Source organism: Lipotes vexillifer, unplaced genomic scaffold (assembly GCF_000442215.2).
Source record: "Lipotes vexillifer unplaced genomic scaffold, Lipotes_vexillifer_v1.1 scaffold414, whole genome shotgun sequence".
In the NCBI taxonomy this organism is placed as follows: domain Eukaryota; kingdom Metazoa; phylum Chordata; class Mammalia; order Artiodactyla; family Lipotidae; genus Lipotes; species Lipotes vexillifer.
In genome coordinates this window covers 642570-660828 of record NW_006782864.1, presented here as the reverse complement: position 1 = coordinate 660828, position 18259 = coordinate 642570, and the positions used below count along the sequence as shown (strand labels likewise).

Genomic DNA, 18259 nt, shown 5'->3' with positions numbered 1-18259 from the left:
TTTTCTTGGAAAATCACTTTATGCATTTGATTCGAAAGGGAAGTATGTATGATTGAGTATGGATAATGCATTCCAAAGATCCATCTCTATTATAATCTATTGTTTGGGTTATTGTAAATTCAGAAAATTAAGGCTTAATTTTTCCAAAAGATTTGTACCTAATTGTTGGAACTTAAATGTCTCTAAGATTTTAATCTATCATGAGCAGAGTTAACGTTGCTGATTGTGCCTTATGTCGTCAGGTAACAAATTCTGCGCGATGAAATTTTCTTTTGTGAGAGTGTGTTCCATTATTTTTTCACTGATTTTTTTTTTCCGTGTTACATAGGGAATGACTCTGCATAAAAAGGCGGCAGAAGACAGACTTGCTAGTACAGGTTCAGGGCAGTCATTCCTGGCGAGGCAGAGACAAGCCACCAGCACGAGAAGGTCTTACCCGGGCCACGTCCAGCCAGCCACAGCAAGGTAGACAAGTCCTGCCATTAGAATAAAAAACATCCCGCATTCAAAGCATACTTCTGTTACATGTAACATTTCAGGAAATTCAGCCAGCTTATATTTTGTCTGTATTTCATGTATTTAGTTGTTTCTCATTTGAGGACTTTCTCTCTTCTGTATCTATAATGTTTTAGTATCTTGGTCCTTTATTTTGTAGTCCTTTTGGTTCCTTTTAATGTGCCAAAAAATTTTTAAATGCCCAATTAAAAGTGTTGTATATTAGTGTAGTACTTTTCTTTGTATGAAAATGTCCTTTCCCCAATGGTGTAGGCTTTGTAATGAATTAGATTTTCTGCCAATAATTGATACACAATTTATATTCTTTATTGTGCCTCTGTGTTACCATGCTTTCTAAGAATGTCTTTGTTTAAAGGGAATTAATCTTTTTATGATGTATTAATCTGTGTTTTCAATTGTTTTCCAAATGCACTTCAAATAACTTGCATACTCACTATGTAAAATGGTTGGCAAGTGCACTTTTTGCAAAGACATAAATACATTGGCAGAGGTGCTAATCAGATCTTACCTAAGGCACCTGATAGAACTATTTAGAGGGAAAAACTGAGTTTTCACATTGTTTTATAGGAAATTAAATTTGTCCAAAGTTTTGGAAACTATTTTTAAAACAAATAGAATTTCATTATTTCCTACTATCTTATTTGCTGGCAGAAGTGAATGCACTGGTTAGGTTATTTGGGGAGAAGTTACAGAAGAAAAAAAATCATGCAGTGTGTTCATTTTCCTTCTTTTTTTGCAATATCACAGTAACTGAGGATCATATTCTAGCAATGGGCTGACATTTCGTTGCAACTGCCCTCCACATATAAAAGTATATAAAAGATGTATTTTTTATATACTTATGAGTCATAGGTGGCCTTACCTTTGGGGTAATTTCCTTGTTGACTTGCACCTCATTTGTCTTACTTATTCCTTAACATAAAACCTGCTATTTCTCAATAATTCCTAATACTTAACATCTTAGTATCAGTCGTTAGGATCAATAAGTGACTTCTTGTGTCTGACGTTATGACAGGTGGCTGTCGTATTTTTTCTTAATTCTATGTACTAGTCTAAGAGTTTGCTACTGAGTAGATTCTCTTGGGTATTTGGTTGCCCCAAAGTGCTTACATTTGTTGACAGATTATAAACTATGTTTATTTACATTGATGAATGGCTGTCAAGTAATAATGATTGTAAAGCACTTTGACTATATAAGGTGCTATATAAATGCAAAATGTCATTCATTTGAACATGAAATGTCTCTGCCTAACTTTCCATATTGGCCCCAAATTATATTTCAGTTCCCCTCCAGCCTTTTTCTTGCACCATAGCCCATAGCGCAGTAAAGCAAAAATTTACTGAAACTAGGTCGATTATTTGTTTGTTTTCGGTTTTGGATAGGTCACCTATTAAGAAGATTTTATTTCATATACTTGCTATTTAGAAGTTCAGGTTTCATTTAGTTTTGTGTATTAAATACAAATGAGTAACTTTAAATCAAGCTAAACGTAATCAAGAATTTTCAGAAACTATATTCCAGTGTTTGATTTTAAATCCTTATTTCCTTTTTTTTAATAAGAAATTGACCTAAAGACTATTTTAGGTGTTTTCATTTGTCCTCAGAAACTGTACTTGAAGAAAGCTATTAGAATATACACAGAAATGACTCCATGCATTGTGCTAATTTTTTACATTAAGTACAGAAGTCTGAGCTCACTGTGAGTGCTTCTGCCTGGTAAGAAGAAAAGCAGGAAAACTTAGTAGTAATGGAGAGGACCAGCGAGTGGAATGCATCGTGGGGTTTCAGGAGCGCAAGCAGACCTAATCAACACAGAAAGTTTTGACAATGAAAGATTTAAAATGATTTAAGATGGGTAACCCTCCCCCACCTCCACCTCTCCCCGTCCCTTTATTTCACAAATCATAGTAAGGATCCAACAGTTTTAAAACAGGGCATGAACACTCACCTTGGTAAAATTAAAATTATTGGGAAATATACCTGCAAAATAAGATAGATGAAAATCAGAGTCCATGAGCTGTTTGTTAAATGGATTATATCCCATGAGAGGAGAGGTTTTCATTTTAGTTCTCTATTTACTGTCCCAGTCCTGGTCTCCTACCCGCCCCCCTGCTCAGATATGTTTCTCTAAATGGGAGAGGAAAGTGCCAAGCTTTTAGAAGGAAGTTTTCCGTCTTATTTTTCTTCAGCATGCCATTATTTTGGTGCTTACGTTCGTAAGTTTCACTCACCTGTACAGTATCTTTAAAGTTTAGTATATTGCTTTCATTCCATAGCAGAAACCTTATTTCTAAACATTCTGTGATGTTTTCCTAAAAGTGAGGAATAGAACTTTGCTGTCCCAGTGAGGACCCCGTTTCCTTTGCTCAGCTTTGGACAGGATTTTTACATTTCTCTTTCTCTGGCGATGACGCTGGGCACACTGTGGAGTCAGCACAGAGTTACTGCGCTAAGGTTGGGGTTGAGCCATCACCCCCTGTCTGAGTTCTTGTGAACAAAAACCTTATTTTCTGTTTTCCCTCTAACCAGGGTGAGAAAATACAGAGTTAATAACTAAAGACTACAAAAGCATGGAATTTATATTCTGCAGTGTGTATTTAAGAAGTTTGTAAAGGGGAAAACAAATCCAGCAAATATTATGCTTAATGCATCTTAAAAAGAGAGTAAATAATACAGCTGTATGTATCTTAAAAAAACTTGCAAAAACCCAATCATACCTTTTTTAGTATTTGTCTGATTATTTAATAATAACCAAGAAAAAGAAGTCCCAAAACAAAGGTTTCATTTTCTAAAATTGATCAGCATTGAATTATTTCTGTTTGATGGCCCAGCCTGGTAAAATTGGCTAACGAGATGATTCATTACAATAAGGATAATACTGTCCGCTGTTATTTCGTTACGGTCTTACTGCTTTGTCTGTATGATAAAAGCTCAGTTGTACAAACTTGAGCTAAATGTTTCCAGTCAGAAACATCAGCCCATATATATCAGCAGTCTTCAGCAAGGCGTGAAAACCGGTGCTGTGCAAACAAACCAGCAGTAAGTGATTGTGAGGGGAAGGGGGATTTAGGTTGAAGAAAAGGTACACTTTATTTTTGCGCTATTTTACTCACACTTCCTTTTCAACTGCAGTTTTATTTATTCATATCTAATGATATGAAATATTTTGTAGTGTCTCTTGTGCTCCGACAAGCATTCATCTTTTAAAGATAACACCGTGTTGAAAACTTGAAAATCTTTATTCTGATATAAGAATTTACTTGAAATAAAATTCTAAATTTTTGAATTTATCCTAGCTCCCTGCATTTAATCTCCAGTGGTCCAGATCTCAGACTCCAGGAGTGTTACACTTTTCCCCAGTTGAAACACATGAGGTTTATCTGAAAAAGCATCCACAACCCACAGATAGTGTAAACCTAGTTAGTTTACAGCTACTGGGATAAGAACCTGTGATCCTAAAGGGAGAGGAAGGTGCTTGGCATCTTGCTTTTATGATAGGGGCAAAATAACAACATGCTTCTTGTTGTCTGTTCATTAAACTATGGGGGCATGTTTTGACTTTTTATCCTTATATTACAAAGTGACTCTTTGCCTAGAAATGGCTGTCGAACTGATGCAGGATTGTACTCCTTAACAGTGAGTAGGAGTCCTACCCTTACAGGGTAGGAAGGACTGTACAGAACAAAATAAGATGGGATCTCAGAATCTTTGAAAATTACTTTAGCATGTTTTAAAATTTTTCCCTTTTTATATGTTAAAAGGGTTTTTCCGTTCAATAATGATAATCTCTTTTCCTATAGTCCCAACTGTCAAAATGGCAGCTTATTTTAGTAGATGTGCAACCCAGTTTCACTACATTTAGAAAGCAATTTCAGAGTTAATTCTTTGTAACTATAATGATTCGAATATTTTGTATCATGAAGTTTTTATATGAGGGAGGCCATTCTCAATGTATCTGTCATCCAGTTTTTTACTTTGTATAAAGCATATTTAAATAATAATTGGTATATGTTTATTTTATGGAAAAATTTGAAAATATTTTAGTGTCCAATTTAAGCAAGATAATTTTATTGTTCTAAAGTTGTGCAATAAATACTGTTTCTTTCTCAGAAGCCTAAAAAACATAAAATAATTTGCTACCGACACAGCTAATTTCTGCCCCTCCCCATCCCCCTAAATCACGGAAGTATCAACATTTATCTCCCTTTTTATAAAATGAAGGATAGCACATATATGATGACATCCATCTCTTTTAAATCACTGATTATGTTCTTGGAAAATACGTACTGATAATTTTGTTTTTAAATAGCCTTTTATCAATCCAATTCCCATGTATTTATAAATATAAGAACTTTAAAACTTATATTTAATGTTATCTTGAAGTATGCTTGAATTCTTCACACTGCACTTAAAATGACAGAGAAAGGGACATTAGTTTATTTGAGAAATAAGAGACACGAAGCTAATTATGGCAAGTATATGCGTTTTAGCAGTTGTGGTCTATGGATGTTTCCTAACAATTCTATTTCAGCAATTATGTCTCTCTTCAGTATTTTTCTGCTTTCTAACATTTTCCAATAATACTCTGGGAGATAGGTTTGTATGCTGTATATAAGTGAACATAGAAATCGGAAAGTAACCGAAGGCTGTCAAGGCAGATTTATTCCTAGTGAGTAGAATCGATTATCGGAAAAAGAAGAGGCCTAATTTTGAACAAATATCCAGGCAGATAGAAGTGCTAACACTATTAAACCTATACTTGTCTTAACAAATGTTCCTAAAGTAATAGTTTACATAAAATCTCCTGATTTTATTACATGATCATTCAATAAAAAAGAGTAGACAAAAAATAAATTTATATTCTAATTGTCCTTCCCTTCAGTGGACATTAACTGGGCACACAGTTATTAACTGTACATGTTTATGAGTGGAGGGGAAAGCATCTATTTTCATTTTGAAAGTGTTAACCCATTACTAAATCTAAGATAGTGATTTAAAGCCATGAGGATAGGATGATCTGATGAGATGGGAAGAAATCTGTGGTGGCTGAAACTCACTACCAACTTCCTAGCAGTTATCTAGGTCCGCTGCTGTGTCTGGTTTGCAAACCATGTCTCCCTTAATTATACGTAGTAGCCCCACAGAAAATTTTGTTTAAAATGAAGACAAGGGCTTCCCTGGTGGCGCAGTGATTGAGAATCTGCCTGCTAATGCAGGGGACATGGGTTCGAGCCCTGGTCTGGGAGGATCCCACATGCCGCGGAGCAGCTGAGCCCGTGAGCCACAACTACTGAGCCTGCGCGTCTGGAGCCTGTGCTCCACAACAAGAGAGGCTGCGATAGTGAGAGGCCCGTGCACCGCGATGAAGGGTGGACCCCGCTTGCCACAACTAGAGATAGCCCTCACACAGAAACGAAGACCCAACACAGCAAAAATAAATTAATTAATTAATAAACTCCTACCCCCAACATCTTCTTTAAAAAAAAAAAAAAAAAATGAAGACAAGAATAGACATATGTGTGTGTGTGTGTGTGTGTGTGTGTGTATATGTGTGTATTCAAGGAGAGCCTTTATATACCTAATACATTACTGCCAGGGTCTGAATTAGATGTTTAGAGTCTGCAGATGAAATCATCAGAGAAGGTGTCCGTAGCCTCAAAATTTAAGGACAATGGGGCTATCAAATATCCTAAATTATATTGACTCAGAGCTTAAAAGAATAATTAAATATCACGAGAAGAGCAATCTCAAAGTGAGAAAAAGAAAATTACCAAAGCATATGCTGAGGCTTTAATGTGTGTGGGAGACTTCTGCGCAGGCACCGTTGCCTTAGAGATCTCTGAATTGACAAAGGAAAATAATTTGATTAGCATTGATATTGTAAAAGTTATAAAAGGGACTCATGTTTATTCTCGGTGTATATGTCAACCTATGGACAGTGATTACTGTATATACATTCTATAGTGTGTTGTTTATTTTATAGATGTCACTATTAGAGATGAATGTCATAATATTATTTACTATTTCTACTCACTTATGTATTATTTATACTTTACTGCAAGATTCACAGCACTTTACTAATATTAGGTAATTATTTTCCTTCTACCTTTCTGTGGCATTTTCTACTTACATCTTTTCCACTGGGGTTCTTCTCCTTATTTTGGAACACTCGCTAAGAAAAATGTAAAAGATTGCCCAAATAAATAGGCTATGTACTGTTCCTGAAATGTTTAAAGTCAGATCTGAAGTTCTAAGTCTAGAACTCTCTTTGAAACTGGGTTGGGGCTACTAGGCATGAATTACATTTTATATTTCACATTAATAAGACTCATAAGTTAGTACTCGTGAAGCCAAGTTCTCTCAAATGCAGACACACTTAAAACTTTTTGTTGAAAACAAAAGTTGCATTAATACAAAGTAAACAGTCTTCTGGTTAATCAGAAGATGCTCTTACCTTCCATTTACCTGTCTCCTAAAATACAAATCTGCAAACTGTCCTTCACTTTCATAGTTTCTTCAACATTGCATGTACTCCAACACAGGAGAAACAAAGCCAGGTTCCAGGATCTGTGAAGTCCAAGAATCTGGAAAATGGTGGGGGTGAGGTGATGGGAAAAGGCAGACACTAACAAGGGCAGGATGCTACAAAAATAGTCTGAGTTCTACTATAACGTATGCTTTATGAACTTGGCCGTTTTCTTCAGTTCAAATATAGCAGAGTTTTCAGCTGATTCTTTTGAGAGATGCTTTGAGGAGTCAGGACTCTTCGCTTGTACTTGAGCATATCTGTATTCCAACCCTAGTCAAAAGAGAGTGAGATATTTGTTGTTACGTAAACACTGACACAGATGATTGCTGCCAAAGAATAGGGAGATTTGCTCATAAGAACTTTCTCTTAAAGTTTTTTATTTTGCGTTTCTGGATGAGAGAAATGCTTTTATGGTGTAAAGAGTTTCTGTAGTGCTTTCTTCTGCGTTACTCCCCCGCTCTGCTGGTATGCTTGGCGTGGGCAGGTCACCTAGAAGAGGGAAGCACAAATAGGGAAGGCTAGACTCTGACCTTTGAGGGAAGAGCCACTTTTATCCTCCCCGAGTAAAAAAATAAAAATGAAACACACCTGTACACACACACACACACACACACACACACACACACACACACACAGTCACACTCACACACAAGGACGAAATGGTAAATGGGTAAGTCACCTATAGAACATTTCCATCTTTGCAGAAAATGCTTTTGACAGTGCTGTGGTGCCCAAAGAGAGAATAAGGACAAAATAAAGATATTCAGTTGACTTATGATACTCTTGGATTTTACCGGCATCGTTGAAGAAAGCTATTTTTCTTATAAAAATTAATACCAGCCCTTTTTAAAGACCCTGGAAAAATCAAAACCCCATTCTTTGAAACTAGTTTTCAGTGTATCTTTTAAACAGATTCTTAGCACTTTACTTTTTAAGTGATATTATTAAATAACTTCATAACTCATAACTTAGTATCTTCAGGTTTTTTCCTTTTTTAAGTAGTCTTTTAAAATTGATGATACATAGTTTCTAACATTTATCCAGCAGAAACTGATGAATGCTTAACTTACAAGTAAAAGTTGATAAACATCATATTCCTCTGTTTTGTTACCTTTAAATCTTTCTATTCTGTTACTTTTTTTTTTTTTTTTGCGGTACGCGGGCCTCTCACTGTTGTGGCCTCTCCCGTTGTGGAGCACAGGCTCCGGACGCACAGGCTCAGCGGCCATGGCTCACGGGCCCAGCCGCTCCGCGGCATGTGAGAATCTTCCCAGAACGGGTTCATGAACCCGTGTCGCCTGCATTGGCAGGCGGACTCTCAACCACTGCGCCACCAGGGAAGCCCTATTCTGTTACTTTTAAATCTGTATAGATCTAAGGAGAGTTGCCAACAGTTTTTTTTGTTTTTACCCCTAAAATCACATTTGATCATCTTCTACATTAAAGGTATATCAAGATCCAAATAGTTTCTTTGATTTTCTTCATAGTTTCTTGGTCTTAATTACTTAGATTATGAATCAAATTAAGTTTCATGTATGAAGCAAAGATTTTATTCCAGCAACTTAATGAAACATTTTTTTAAGATTTATTGACTTGGCCTATTACTAAAGTGCTTAACATAACTAAAAGGATCTACACAAATGCATCTTTGAATTTTTTAATGAATATAAGAGACTAATCGTAACTCTTTGGAGTCAGCTTGGTACTTAGTGAAAACTATCCCGTTAGGAAGTCAGATGCTTTCCTCTTCGTTTTTAAATTTTTTAATCAAGCAGCAGACTTGATCCAGTAGTGTCAAATTCCAAGCAAATATAATGATATTGTTATTCAAGTACAGATGAGTAAATGGTGTGATTTGAGTTTGTTTTATTATTTTCATGGTGGTCTAATTTAATGTGTGTTCTACAGAGACTCATTTTACTAGTTAAGGGAGATTTTCAATGTGCTTGAAATAAGAAAGAACATGCTAGTATAAATACAGGAAATGACTACACAAATGCCAATCAATCATTTGGGGGCTTTTAATTTTTTTAATAGTAAGCTTTTGGTTTTTTAATAGCCTTAGTTATTTAAAATTCAGATGCACTGAAATGCCATTGCTGTCACTAGCTGTTTACCGATTATGTGTAATTCACAAAGCTTTGTACTCAGAAGAATAATTTCCAGGTTTACTCTTGTTTTGCAGTTTTCATGTTTTGACAATTGCCCCACCATTTATAACACCCAATTTCTGGTTGTGTAATGAATGGTAAAATTCAGACATATCTAATTTAATAATTTGCCTTATTTTGATTAACAAATTCTATCAAAGATTTGGGGATAGAAAGAGGCATTTTTTTCCTATAGTATTTTTTAAACTTTTCAGATGAGCTGGAAAACACCTTAGTACATTGGAGTTGGAGTTGTACTGGTTACAATCCCAGCTTTAAAGCCTTATACTCATGTCTTAAGTATTACTGATTGTTCTGTGAATTGTTAGTTTGATATTTGACATTGTAGTTATCCACCTTGCAGTTTAGCCTTTGCAAAAAGGATATTGCTAGGTATGTTCTTATTTCTGGTTGACTATTGAATTCATAATTTCATGATTTCATTCTTAGTCATAATCCAAAAAGGAACTCCACGTGGAACTCTAAATTTCTCTCACCTCACAAATGGAATCAATACAGTTTTAACAACATTGTACATAAATGGCATCCAAGCAGTTTTCCATCTGTTTACCAAGTTCACCACTCATTTACTCTGTGTTAGACTTGTGGGTTTTCTCACTATTTTTCTGAGGTAAATGACTTGTGAGAAATTTTCACCAAAATCGCGAAAACGTAAAGTCCAAGAAATCACCAGAAGACAGATTTTTAATTTTTTGAAATCTTATATTGTATTTCCTTTTGATATCACTTATTCATTTTAATTTTATGACTGCCAACTTGTTATGGTATTAATTATATGTATATATTTATATGTATGCATATAGTATATGTATATGAAGAATAAAGTTAAGATTTGGTCAAACTATATTTTCCCATTCAAATACAAAAATGTTTTCAAGGCTGCAGAAAGTGTACAGTTGTCATACAAGTTATAAATAAAGACTTGTATAAAAATTCAGCTTAGATTTTTTCTACTCTTAGGCTGTACAAATGCATGTTTAATAATTGTCTAATAGTATCCATCCGCTTGCCATACTGTCCTGTCAATTTAGATATTATGCCGCTGACTGGCTGTAAATCAGGAATAGTCTTTGAGTTTTTTCCCAGTACCTAGGATAAGTTTTGTTTTGATTTAGGCTGGTTCACAATGTGTGTAAGCTGACTGTCCGAAGTTCTGAGGGATAAAAGGTAAACATGGTGTCTCCCCTCTTACCACAGACAGTCCAGCAAGAACCAGTGGTAGGTACTTACATTCTTTCACAATATAAGGCATTATTGTTGAAGCATCCTGTTTAAGCCATAGATGCCCCTTTTCCTAACTGTCGACCCTTAAAATTCACCCTTTTCCCCCACCTCCACCTTAGACATGATTGAAACATGGCATTTTCAGTGTCACGTAAAGTGGCAGCAGCAGTGGAGAAATCGATTATACTTACATTAAAAAAATTCCAGAGTGAAGTTAGCACCAATATTTAAAAACAAACACATCTAGTATGCACGTAACCAAAATAGTGCCCACTTTAATTTGCATTTAATATGACATTTTAATGTCAGAAAGAGAAATGTAAGTGTTCTTCACTCATTAGCATGGAGATAACCATATTAAGTTTAGCCTTTATTGAGTGTCTGCCCTGGGTATTGAATGTTGAAGCAAAGGAGAAGGGGATGAGAAGGTAGGTAAATCACAAAAATTAAAGCAGCTGCCTTGAAATAGCTGTGTGATCAAATGGGGCACAACACAGGAAAGTTCCCACCTAGAGTGTGTCCCAGCTGGAAGCCCCTGGTCGGCCTCGAGTGCCATTCCGGTCATTCCTGCAGCGCAGACTACTGCACAGTGTCGTGGGTTTAACGATAATGTGCTCTCCCGGGGCTGGGCACAGCCCCAGCTGCTCTCTGTCGGGCCCCTCGTTCGCTCCCAGCTAGGTGATGGCTGAGGCTAGAGTCATCCGAAGACTATTCTCACATGTGGTACCCAGACTGGTGTGGACAGAGTGCCCAAGAGTGATCAGGCCGCTCCCCACACAACCTCCCGACGTGGCCAGCTGGATACACACAGTGGAGTCACGGGGGAGAGGGACTTCCTAGATGCAGCTGGCTTCCCCCAAGCAGGAGTACTGAGAAACCCTGCGGAAAGCTCCAAATCTTGTCAACACCCAGCCTTGGAAACTGCATAGCATCAGTTCTTTTATTTGTCAGGGTTGTCACAGATAAGACCAGATCCAAGGGGCTGACCCTCCACCTCCCAGTGGAGGAGTGACCCACTTACCACAGCTGCATTGTCTGGATTCAGAGAGAAGTAACACTTCTGCCATGAAGATCATACTTCCGAAATCAGGATATTTCCCCGTCTTCTAATCCCTGTGCCAAGCACACCCACAGGGGTACAGAACCACCAGGTACATAACTACACTGTGAACAAAAGCTGAAAAGTTTGAAGCCACAAAAACATGCACTTCTTTTAACAGGTATCTAATTGTATTGTAACATGAGCTCTAAAATGTTTCTACTCCCTACTTTGGCAGTTAATTTCTGAGACTGTATTTTAAGGGAATTGTCCAAAATATGAGCATCTCTGTGTAGTGAGATGAACTCTTCGTGTTCCTAGCCAAAGTCCCCCATTTGTACGATGGCTTCTCCTAAAGGACTTGTTTCCAGAGATTTCCCCCACTTCCCGGTCTGGCATTTTCAGGTTTTTCTGCTCTACCGAATCATTCCTATTAACATACAAACATGCTGTTATTTCTCATATCTTCGACCTGTCTTTATTAATGAATTATTGTTAATTTTTAAACTGCATATCCTTTTTAAATTTATTTATTTTATTTATTTTTGGCTGCATCGGGTCTTTGTTGCTGCATGTGGACTTTGTCTAGTTGTGGCGAGCAGGGACTACTCTTCATTGTGGTACACGGGCTTCTCATTGCGGTGCCTTCTCTTGGTGCAGAGCACAGACTCTAAGCACACGGGCTTCAGTAGTTGTGGCACACGGGCTCAGTAGTTGTGGCGCATGGGTTTAGTTGCTCCGCGGCATGTGGGATCTTCCCAGACCAGGGCTCGAACATGTGTCCCCTGCATTGGCAGGCGGATTCTTAACCACTGCACCACCAGGGAAGGCCTAAACTGCATACTTTTAAGCGTGCAGTTTAATAATTTTTGAGATGTATATACTCATGATGAACCCATCACAACGATCAAAATAATGTGCATATCCATCACCCCAGAAAGTTCTCTCAGGCCCCCTGGTAATTGCTCCAGGCCCTCCCAGTTCCCCCACGCCCACCTGTATCCCTGGACAACCACATCTGCTTTCTGACACTGTAGACTACTTTGTGTAGTTAGTGTACAATTTTGTGTAAATGGAATCCTGCAGTACGTACTCATTTTTGTCTGGCTACTTTTACTCAGCATTATTTAAGGTTTATCTATATTATGCATATCCATAGTTCATTCCTTTTTATTGCTGAGTGGTAGTTCACTGTATAGATATGCCACGGTTTGTTTATTCATTTGCCTGCTCGTTAGCATTTGAGTGCTTCCAGTTTGGAGCTCTCACAAATGAAGCTTTGTATGGGCATGTGCTTGGGTGAACACCTGGAGTGGAATGGCTGGGTTCCATGGTAGGTTTAGATACTGTTCAATACATTTATGCTTATTACCAATTTTGGCTTAATTTTTGTATATGGTGCAAGTGCAAGGTATGGATTGTAGGGGTTTTTTGTTTATTGGGGTAGGCATATAGAATGATCCAGCACCATTTGTTGAAATTATCTTTTCTCCACTGAAATGCATTATACAACTTCGTTGAAAATCAGTTCTCTTTATGAGTCTTATTTCTGGATGTCGGCTGTTACACTGATCTGTATCTTGACACCAGTAATACCCCATCTTGATTATTGCAGCTTTAAAGAAGTATTGAAGCCACGTAATGTAAACCCTCCATCTTTTTTCTGTTTCAAAGTTGTTTTAACTGTTTAGGTCCTTTGCATTGCCTACCATATGAATTTTAGAAGCAGCTCATCAATTTCTACAAAACAAAACCTGCTGGGATTTTGACTGGGATTGCATTAAATCTATAGATCAACTGGGAGAATTAATAACTTAATATTGAGTTTTCCATCCATTTATTTATGTTTTCTTTAATTTCTCTCATCAGTGTTTTATAGTTTTCAGTGTACATGTTTTTCATATCTATTGTCAGATTTCTCCTAAGTATTTCTTTATTTTTGACACTGTTGTAAATGGTATTTTTAAAAATTTTAATTTCCAGTTTCATGCTAGCACATAGAGATACATTTGAACTATCTTTTGGTTTAATTAATTTTCTCTGGTTTTTTTTTTTTGTTTGTTTTGATTTCTATTTCATTGGTATCCATTCTGATCTTTATTATTTCCTTTCTTCAACTTACTTTAGTTTTCATTTGCTCTTCTTCTAGTTTCTCAAGGTAAAAACTGAGGTTATTAGTTTAAAACCTTTCTTATTTTCTACTATAGGCCTTTAGTGCTAAAAATTCCCTTCTCATTACTACCTTAGCTGCATTGTACAGATTTTTATATGCTATGTTTCTCTTCTCATCCAGTTCAGAATACTTTCTGATTTTCATTTTCACTTCATCTTTGACTCATGGGTTATTTAAAAGTGTGTTATTTACTTTTTAAGATTTGAGGATTTTCCAAGAATTTTTCTGTTAGTGATTTCTAATTTAATTCCATCATAGTTAGAGAACATGTTTTGTATGGCAGGAATCCTTTTGAATTTATTGAGATTTGTTTTATGGCCTAGGATAATGTCTATCTTGGTAAATATTTTGTGTGCACTTGAAAAGAAGTTTCAAGAATTCCGCCTATGTTAGCTGGAGTGTTCTATAAATGTTGATTAGATGAAGTTAGTTGAGAGTGCGCTTTAAGTCTTCTAGAGCATTACTGATTTTTCTATCTACTTTTCCTATCAGTTATTGAGAGAGAGATGTTGAAATCTGACTATAATTATGGACTCATCTATTTCTGCTTGTAGTTTTTGCTTTATCCATTTTGAAACTATTATTAGGTGTATACATTTTTATACTCAATATGTCTTTTTGATGAATTGATTCACCCTTTGTCATGAAATGACCCTCTTTATCTCTGCTAATTTTCTCTAATCTAAAATCTACTTTGTTATTGTTACAGACACTTCACCTTTCTCTTAATTAATGTTAATATGTCTTTTTACATCTTTGTGCTTTTTCTTTCATCTTCTTATTTTTAACTTACTTGTGTCTTTAAAGTGAATTTCTTGTAGGGAGCACATATTGGGTCTTCCTTTTTATCCAACCTGACAATCTCTGCCTTTTAATTCTGTCTTTAAGCCATTTACATTTAGTATAATTATTGATCTGATTAGGTTTAAAATTTACCTTCTTGCTATTTGTTTTCTATTTGTCCTCTCTATTCTTCATTCCTTTTTTTTCTGCCTTCTTTTGGAACAATTGGGTATTTTTTATGATTCCATTTTATCTCCTTTGTTGACTTATTTGTTATAACTCATTTGTGTTATGTTAGTGATTGCTTTAGGGTTTATAGTATACTTCTTTAATTTATCACACTTTAATTTCAAGTGATATTATACTCCTTCAAGTATAATAGCATAAGAACCTTCAGTAGTGTACTTCCATTTCATCCTTCTAGACTTTATGCTAGTACACTTTAATTCTACATTTGCTATAAGCCCACAATACATTGTTGTTTTTACTTTAAGCAGTGAATTATCTTTTAAAGAGAACTGTATAATAAAAAAATGGCCTTTTGTATTTTCCATTACAGTTATCATTTATGGTGGGGTGTCGGTGGCAATTTCTTAAAATAAAACAAGAGTGAAGTTTGCCACATCCCTTGACTCTTCCTTTCATGAACAATTTCTCTGTAGCATGCATTGCTGCTTGATAGGATTTTTACCCACAGTAGAAAGTCTGTCAAAATTGGAGTCATTCCTCTCAAACCCTGCTCTTGCTTTATCAACTCAGTTGATGTCATATTCTGAATTCTTTGTTGTCATTTCAACGATCATCACAGCACCTTCACCAGGAGTAGATTCCATCTCAGGAAACCAGGATCTGTGGTTGGCTGAACCCACAGATGCAGAACCGGGGATGCCGAGAGTCGACTCTAAGATTATATGCGGGTTTTCTACTGCACGGGAGTCGGCACCTCAACCCTTGGGTTGTTCAAGGGTCAAATGTAATTATTTTTTCCCTGGGCTTTTGGTTTTAGTCTCGTGTTTTTCACCATTTTACTCCAATTCTGTTTTCCTCCTTAAAGTATTTTTTATTGTAAAATATAATACAAAAACAGGAAAGTACATTGTATGAACATGTAGTCTTACAAGTTGTCATATAGTGAACAATGATGTAATCACATCCCGGCAGGATTAAATATTGCAAGTGCCTGGGAATCTCCACACATTTCCCTTCTCAAGCTCCTCCTTCCCCAGAGGTAACCACTAGCCTGACTGCTATGGTAATGATTCCATTTTTTGTTTAGGGTTTTACCATTAAGTAAAAACAACATGGTATGACGTTGCCTGTTCCTAAACTTTGTGTAAATAGAATTATATAGTCTGGCTTCCTTTGCACAGCATTTTGTTTACACAGTCATCCTTATTATCGTGTGAGCTCCAGTTAATTTATTTCATTTTTGCATAGAATTCCAGTATATGACAATATACACTGTACCCTTGATGAGTATTTTGGTTATTTCCAGTTTGTGGCTATTCCAGACAATGTTGCCAACATTGTTCATATATTCTGATGCATCAGAGTATGCGTTTCTTTGGGGACGTACCTAGGAATAGAATTACTGGGTCATTAGGATAGGTATCTTCAACTTTCCTACATAATGCCAAACTCTTCCCAAAGCAGAGTAGTCATTTCGAACCGTCAAGCTTTTTCATTTTTGCCAATGTAATGGGTGGGTAGTGGTATATAAAAATATCTTTAATTTGCATTTTCCTGATTACTGAGATTGGTCACTTTGTCACGTATTTATTTGCCATTTGGGTTTCTTCCTTTGTGCAGAATATGTTCCAACCAATTTTCTATTTTAGGTTATCTGTATTTTTATTTCTAGGAATCTAGTACATATTTTGGATTTAAGCCCTCTGTGGTTTACCTTCAACTCTCTTCTTGGTGTATTCTGACGAATAGAAAGTTCTTAGTTTTAACATAATCAGATTTATCATTTTTTCTTATATTACTTATTTTCTGTCTTGTTTAAGAAATTTTTTCTAACTCTAAAGGCTGGAGATTTCCTCCTATATTATCATCTAAGATATTTATCTTTGGCATCTCATATTTCAGTACATAGTGTGAGGTAAGGATGCAATTTTGTTCTTTCTTTTTTTATTTTTTTCCGGTATTGATGCCTAATTGTCCCAGCACCATTATTCAGAACACTAGATTTTTCTCACTTCTCTGCAGTGAAGGTTTTGTCAAGTCTCAAGCATCCATATATATTCATAGGTATGTTTGTGAGCTCTCCACTGTGTTCTGTTACTTGCTTTGTCTATTTCTGTGCCAATATCACACTCTTTTAAATCATTTCAGCTAAAGTATTAGAATTAATAGAAGTTAGGACTTCCCAGGTGGCGCAATGGTTAAGGATCCACCTGCCAGTGCAGGGGACACGGGATCGATCCCTCGTCCACGAAGATCCCACATGCTGAGGAGCACCTAAGCCCGTGCACCACAGCTACTGAAGCCTGTGTGCCCTAGAGCCCACACACCGCAACTACTGAGCCCATGTGCTGCAACTACTGAAGCCCGCGCACCTAGAGCCTGTGCCCTGCAACAAGAGAAGCTGCCGCAATGAGAAGCCCACGCACCGCAATGAAGAGTAGCCCCTGCTCGCTGCAACTAGAGAAAGCCCGCGCACAGCAACGAAGACCCAACACAGCCAAGAAAAATTAATAGAAATTAGGAAAGCGGCTAGATATAAAAATCAATTTTAACAGCATACCTAGAAGCTATAAAACCTCATAAGAGACAATAAAAAGCTAAATAAACAGAGATATGCCATGTTCATGGATTGGAAGATTTAATATAGTAGAGTCGTCAGTTACCCCAACATTGATCTACAGCTTTATTACAATCCCAATCAATCTCAATAAGATGGTGGTTTGTTGGTTTGTTGTTTTGAATTTTATTTTACTTATTTTTTAAACAGCAGGGTCTTATTAGTAATCCATTTTATACATATTAGTGTATACATGTCAATCCCAATCTCCCAGTTCATCCCCCCACCCCCCCACCCCCCGCTGCTTTCCCCCTTTGGGGTCCATACATTTGTTCTCTACATCTGTGTCTCTATTTCTGCCTTGCAAGCCGGTTCATCTGTACCATTTTTCTAGGTTCCACATATATGCGTTAATACACGATATTTGTATTTCTCTTTCTGACTTACCTCACTCTGTATGACAGGCTCTAGATCCATCCACGTCTCTACAAATGACCCAATTTCATTCCTTTTTATGGCTGAGTAATATTCCATTGTATATATGTACCACATCTTCTTTATCCATTCATCTGTCAGTGGGCATTTAGGTTGCTTCCATGACCTGGCTATTGTAAATAGTGCTGCAATGAACACTGGGGTGCATGTGTCTTTTTGAATTATGGTTTTCTCTAGGTATATGCCCAGTAGTGGGATTGCTGGGTCATACGGTAATTCTATTTTTAGTTTTTTAAGGAACCTCCATACTGTTCTTCATAGTGGCTGTATCAATTTACATTGGCACCACCAGTGCAAGAGGGTTCCCTTTTCTCCACACCCTCTCCAGCATTTGTTGTTTGTAGATTTTCTGATGATGCCCATTCTAACTGGTGTGAGGTGATACCACATTGTAGTTTTGATTTGCATTTCTCTAATAATTAGTGATGTTGAGCAGCTTTTCATGTGCCTCTTGGCCATCTGTATGTCTTCTTTGGGGAAATGTTTATTTAGGTCTTCTGCCTAAATTTTTGGATTGGGTTGTTTGTGTTTTTAATATTGAGCTCCATGAGCTGATTATATATTTTGGAGATTAATCCTTTG

At 36.6% G+C, this 18259-nt stretch overlaps 1 protein-coding gene across 1 annotated transcript in view; it reads left to right on the top strand.

Moving 5' to 3' along the window:
* The window catches only part of HOOK3 (hook microtubule tethering protein 3), a 96849-nt gene extending 95711 nt beyond the window's left edge, over positions 1-1138 (top strand). Inside the window, exon 22 of the mRNA XM_007455462.1 lies at positions 329-1138. Within this exon, the coding sequence (XP_007455524.1) occupies positions 329-469 (141 nt within the window). The 3' untranslated portion in view covers positions 470-1138. The remainder of the gene's footprint in view (positions 1-328) is intronic.
* The last annotated feature ends 17121 nt before the right edge of the window (positions 1139-18259 follow it).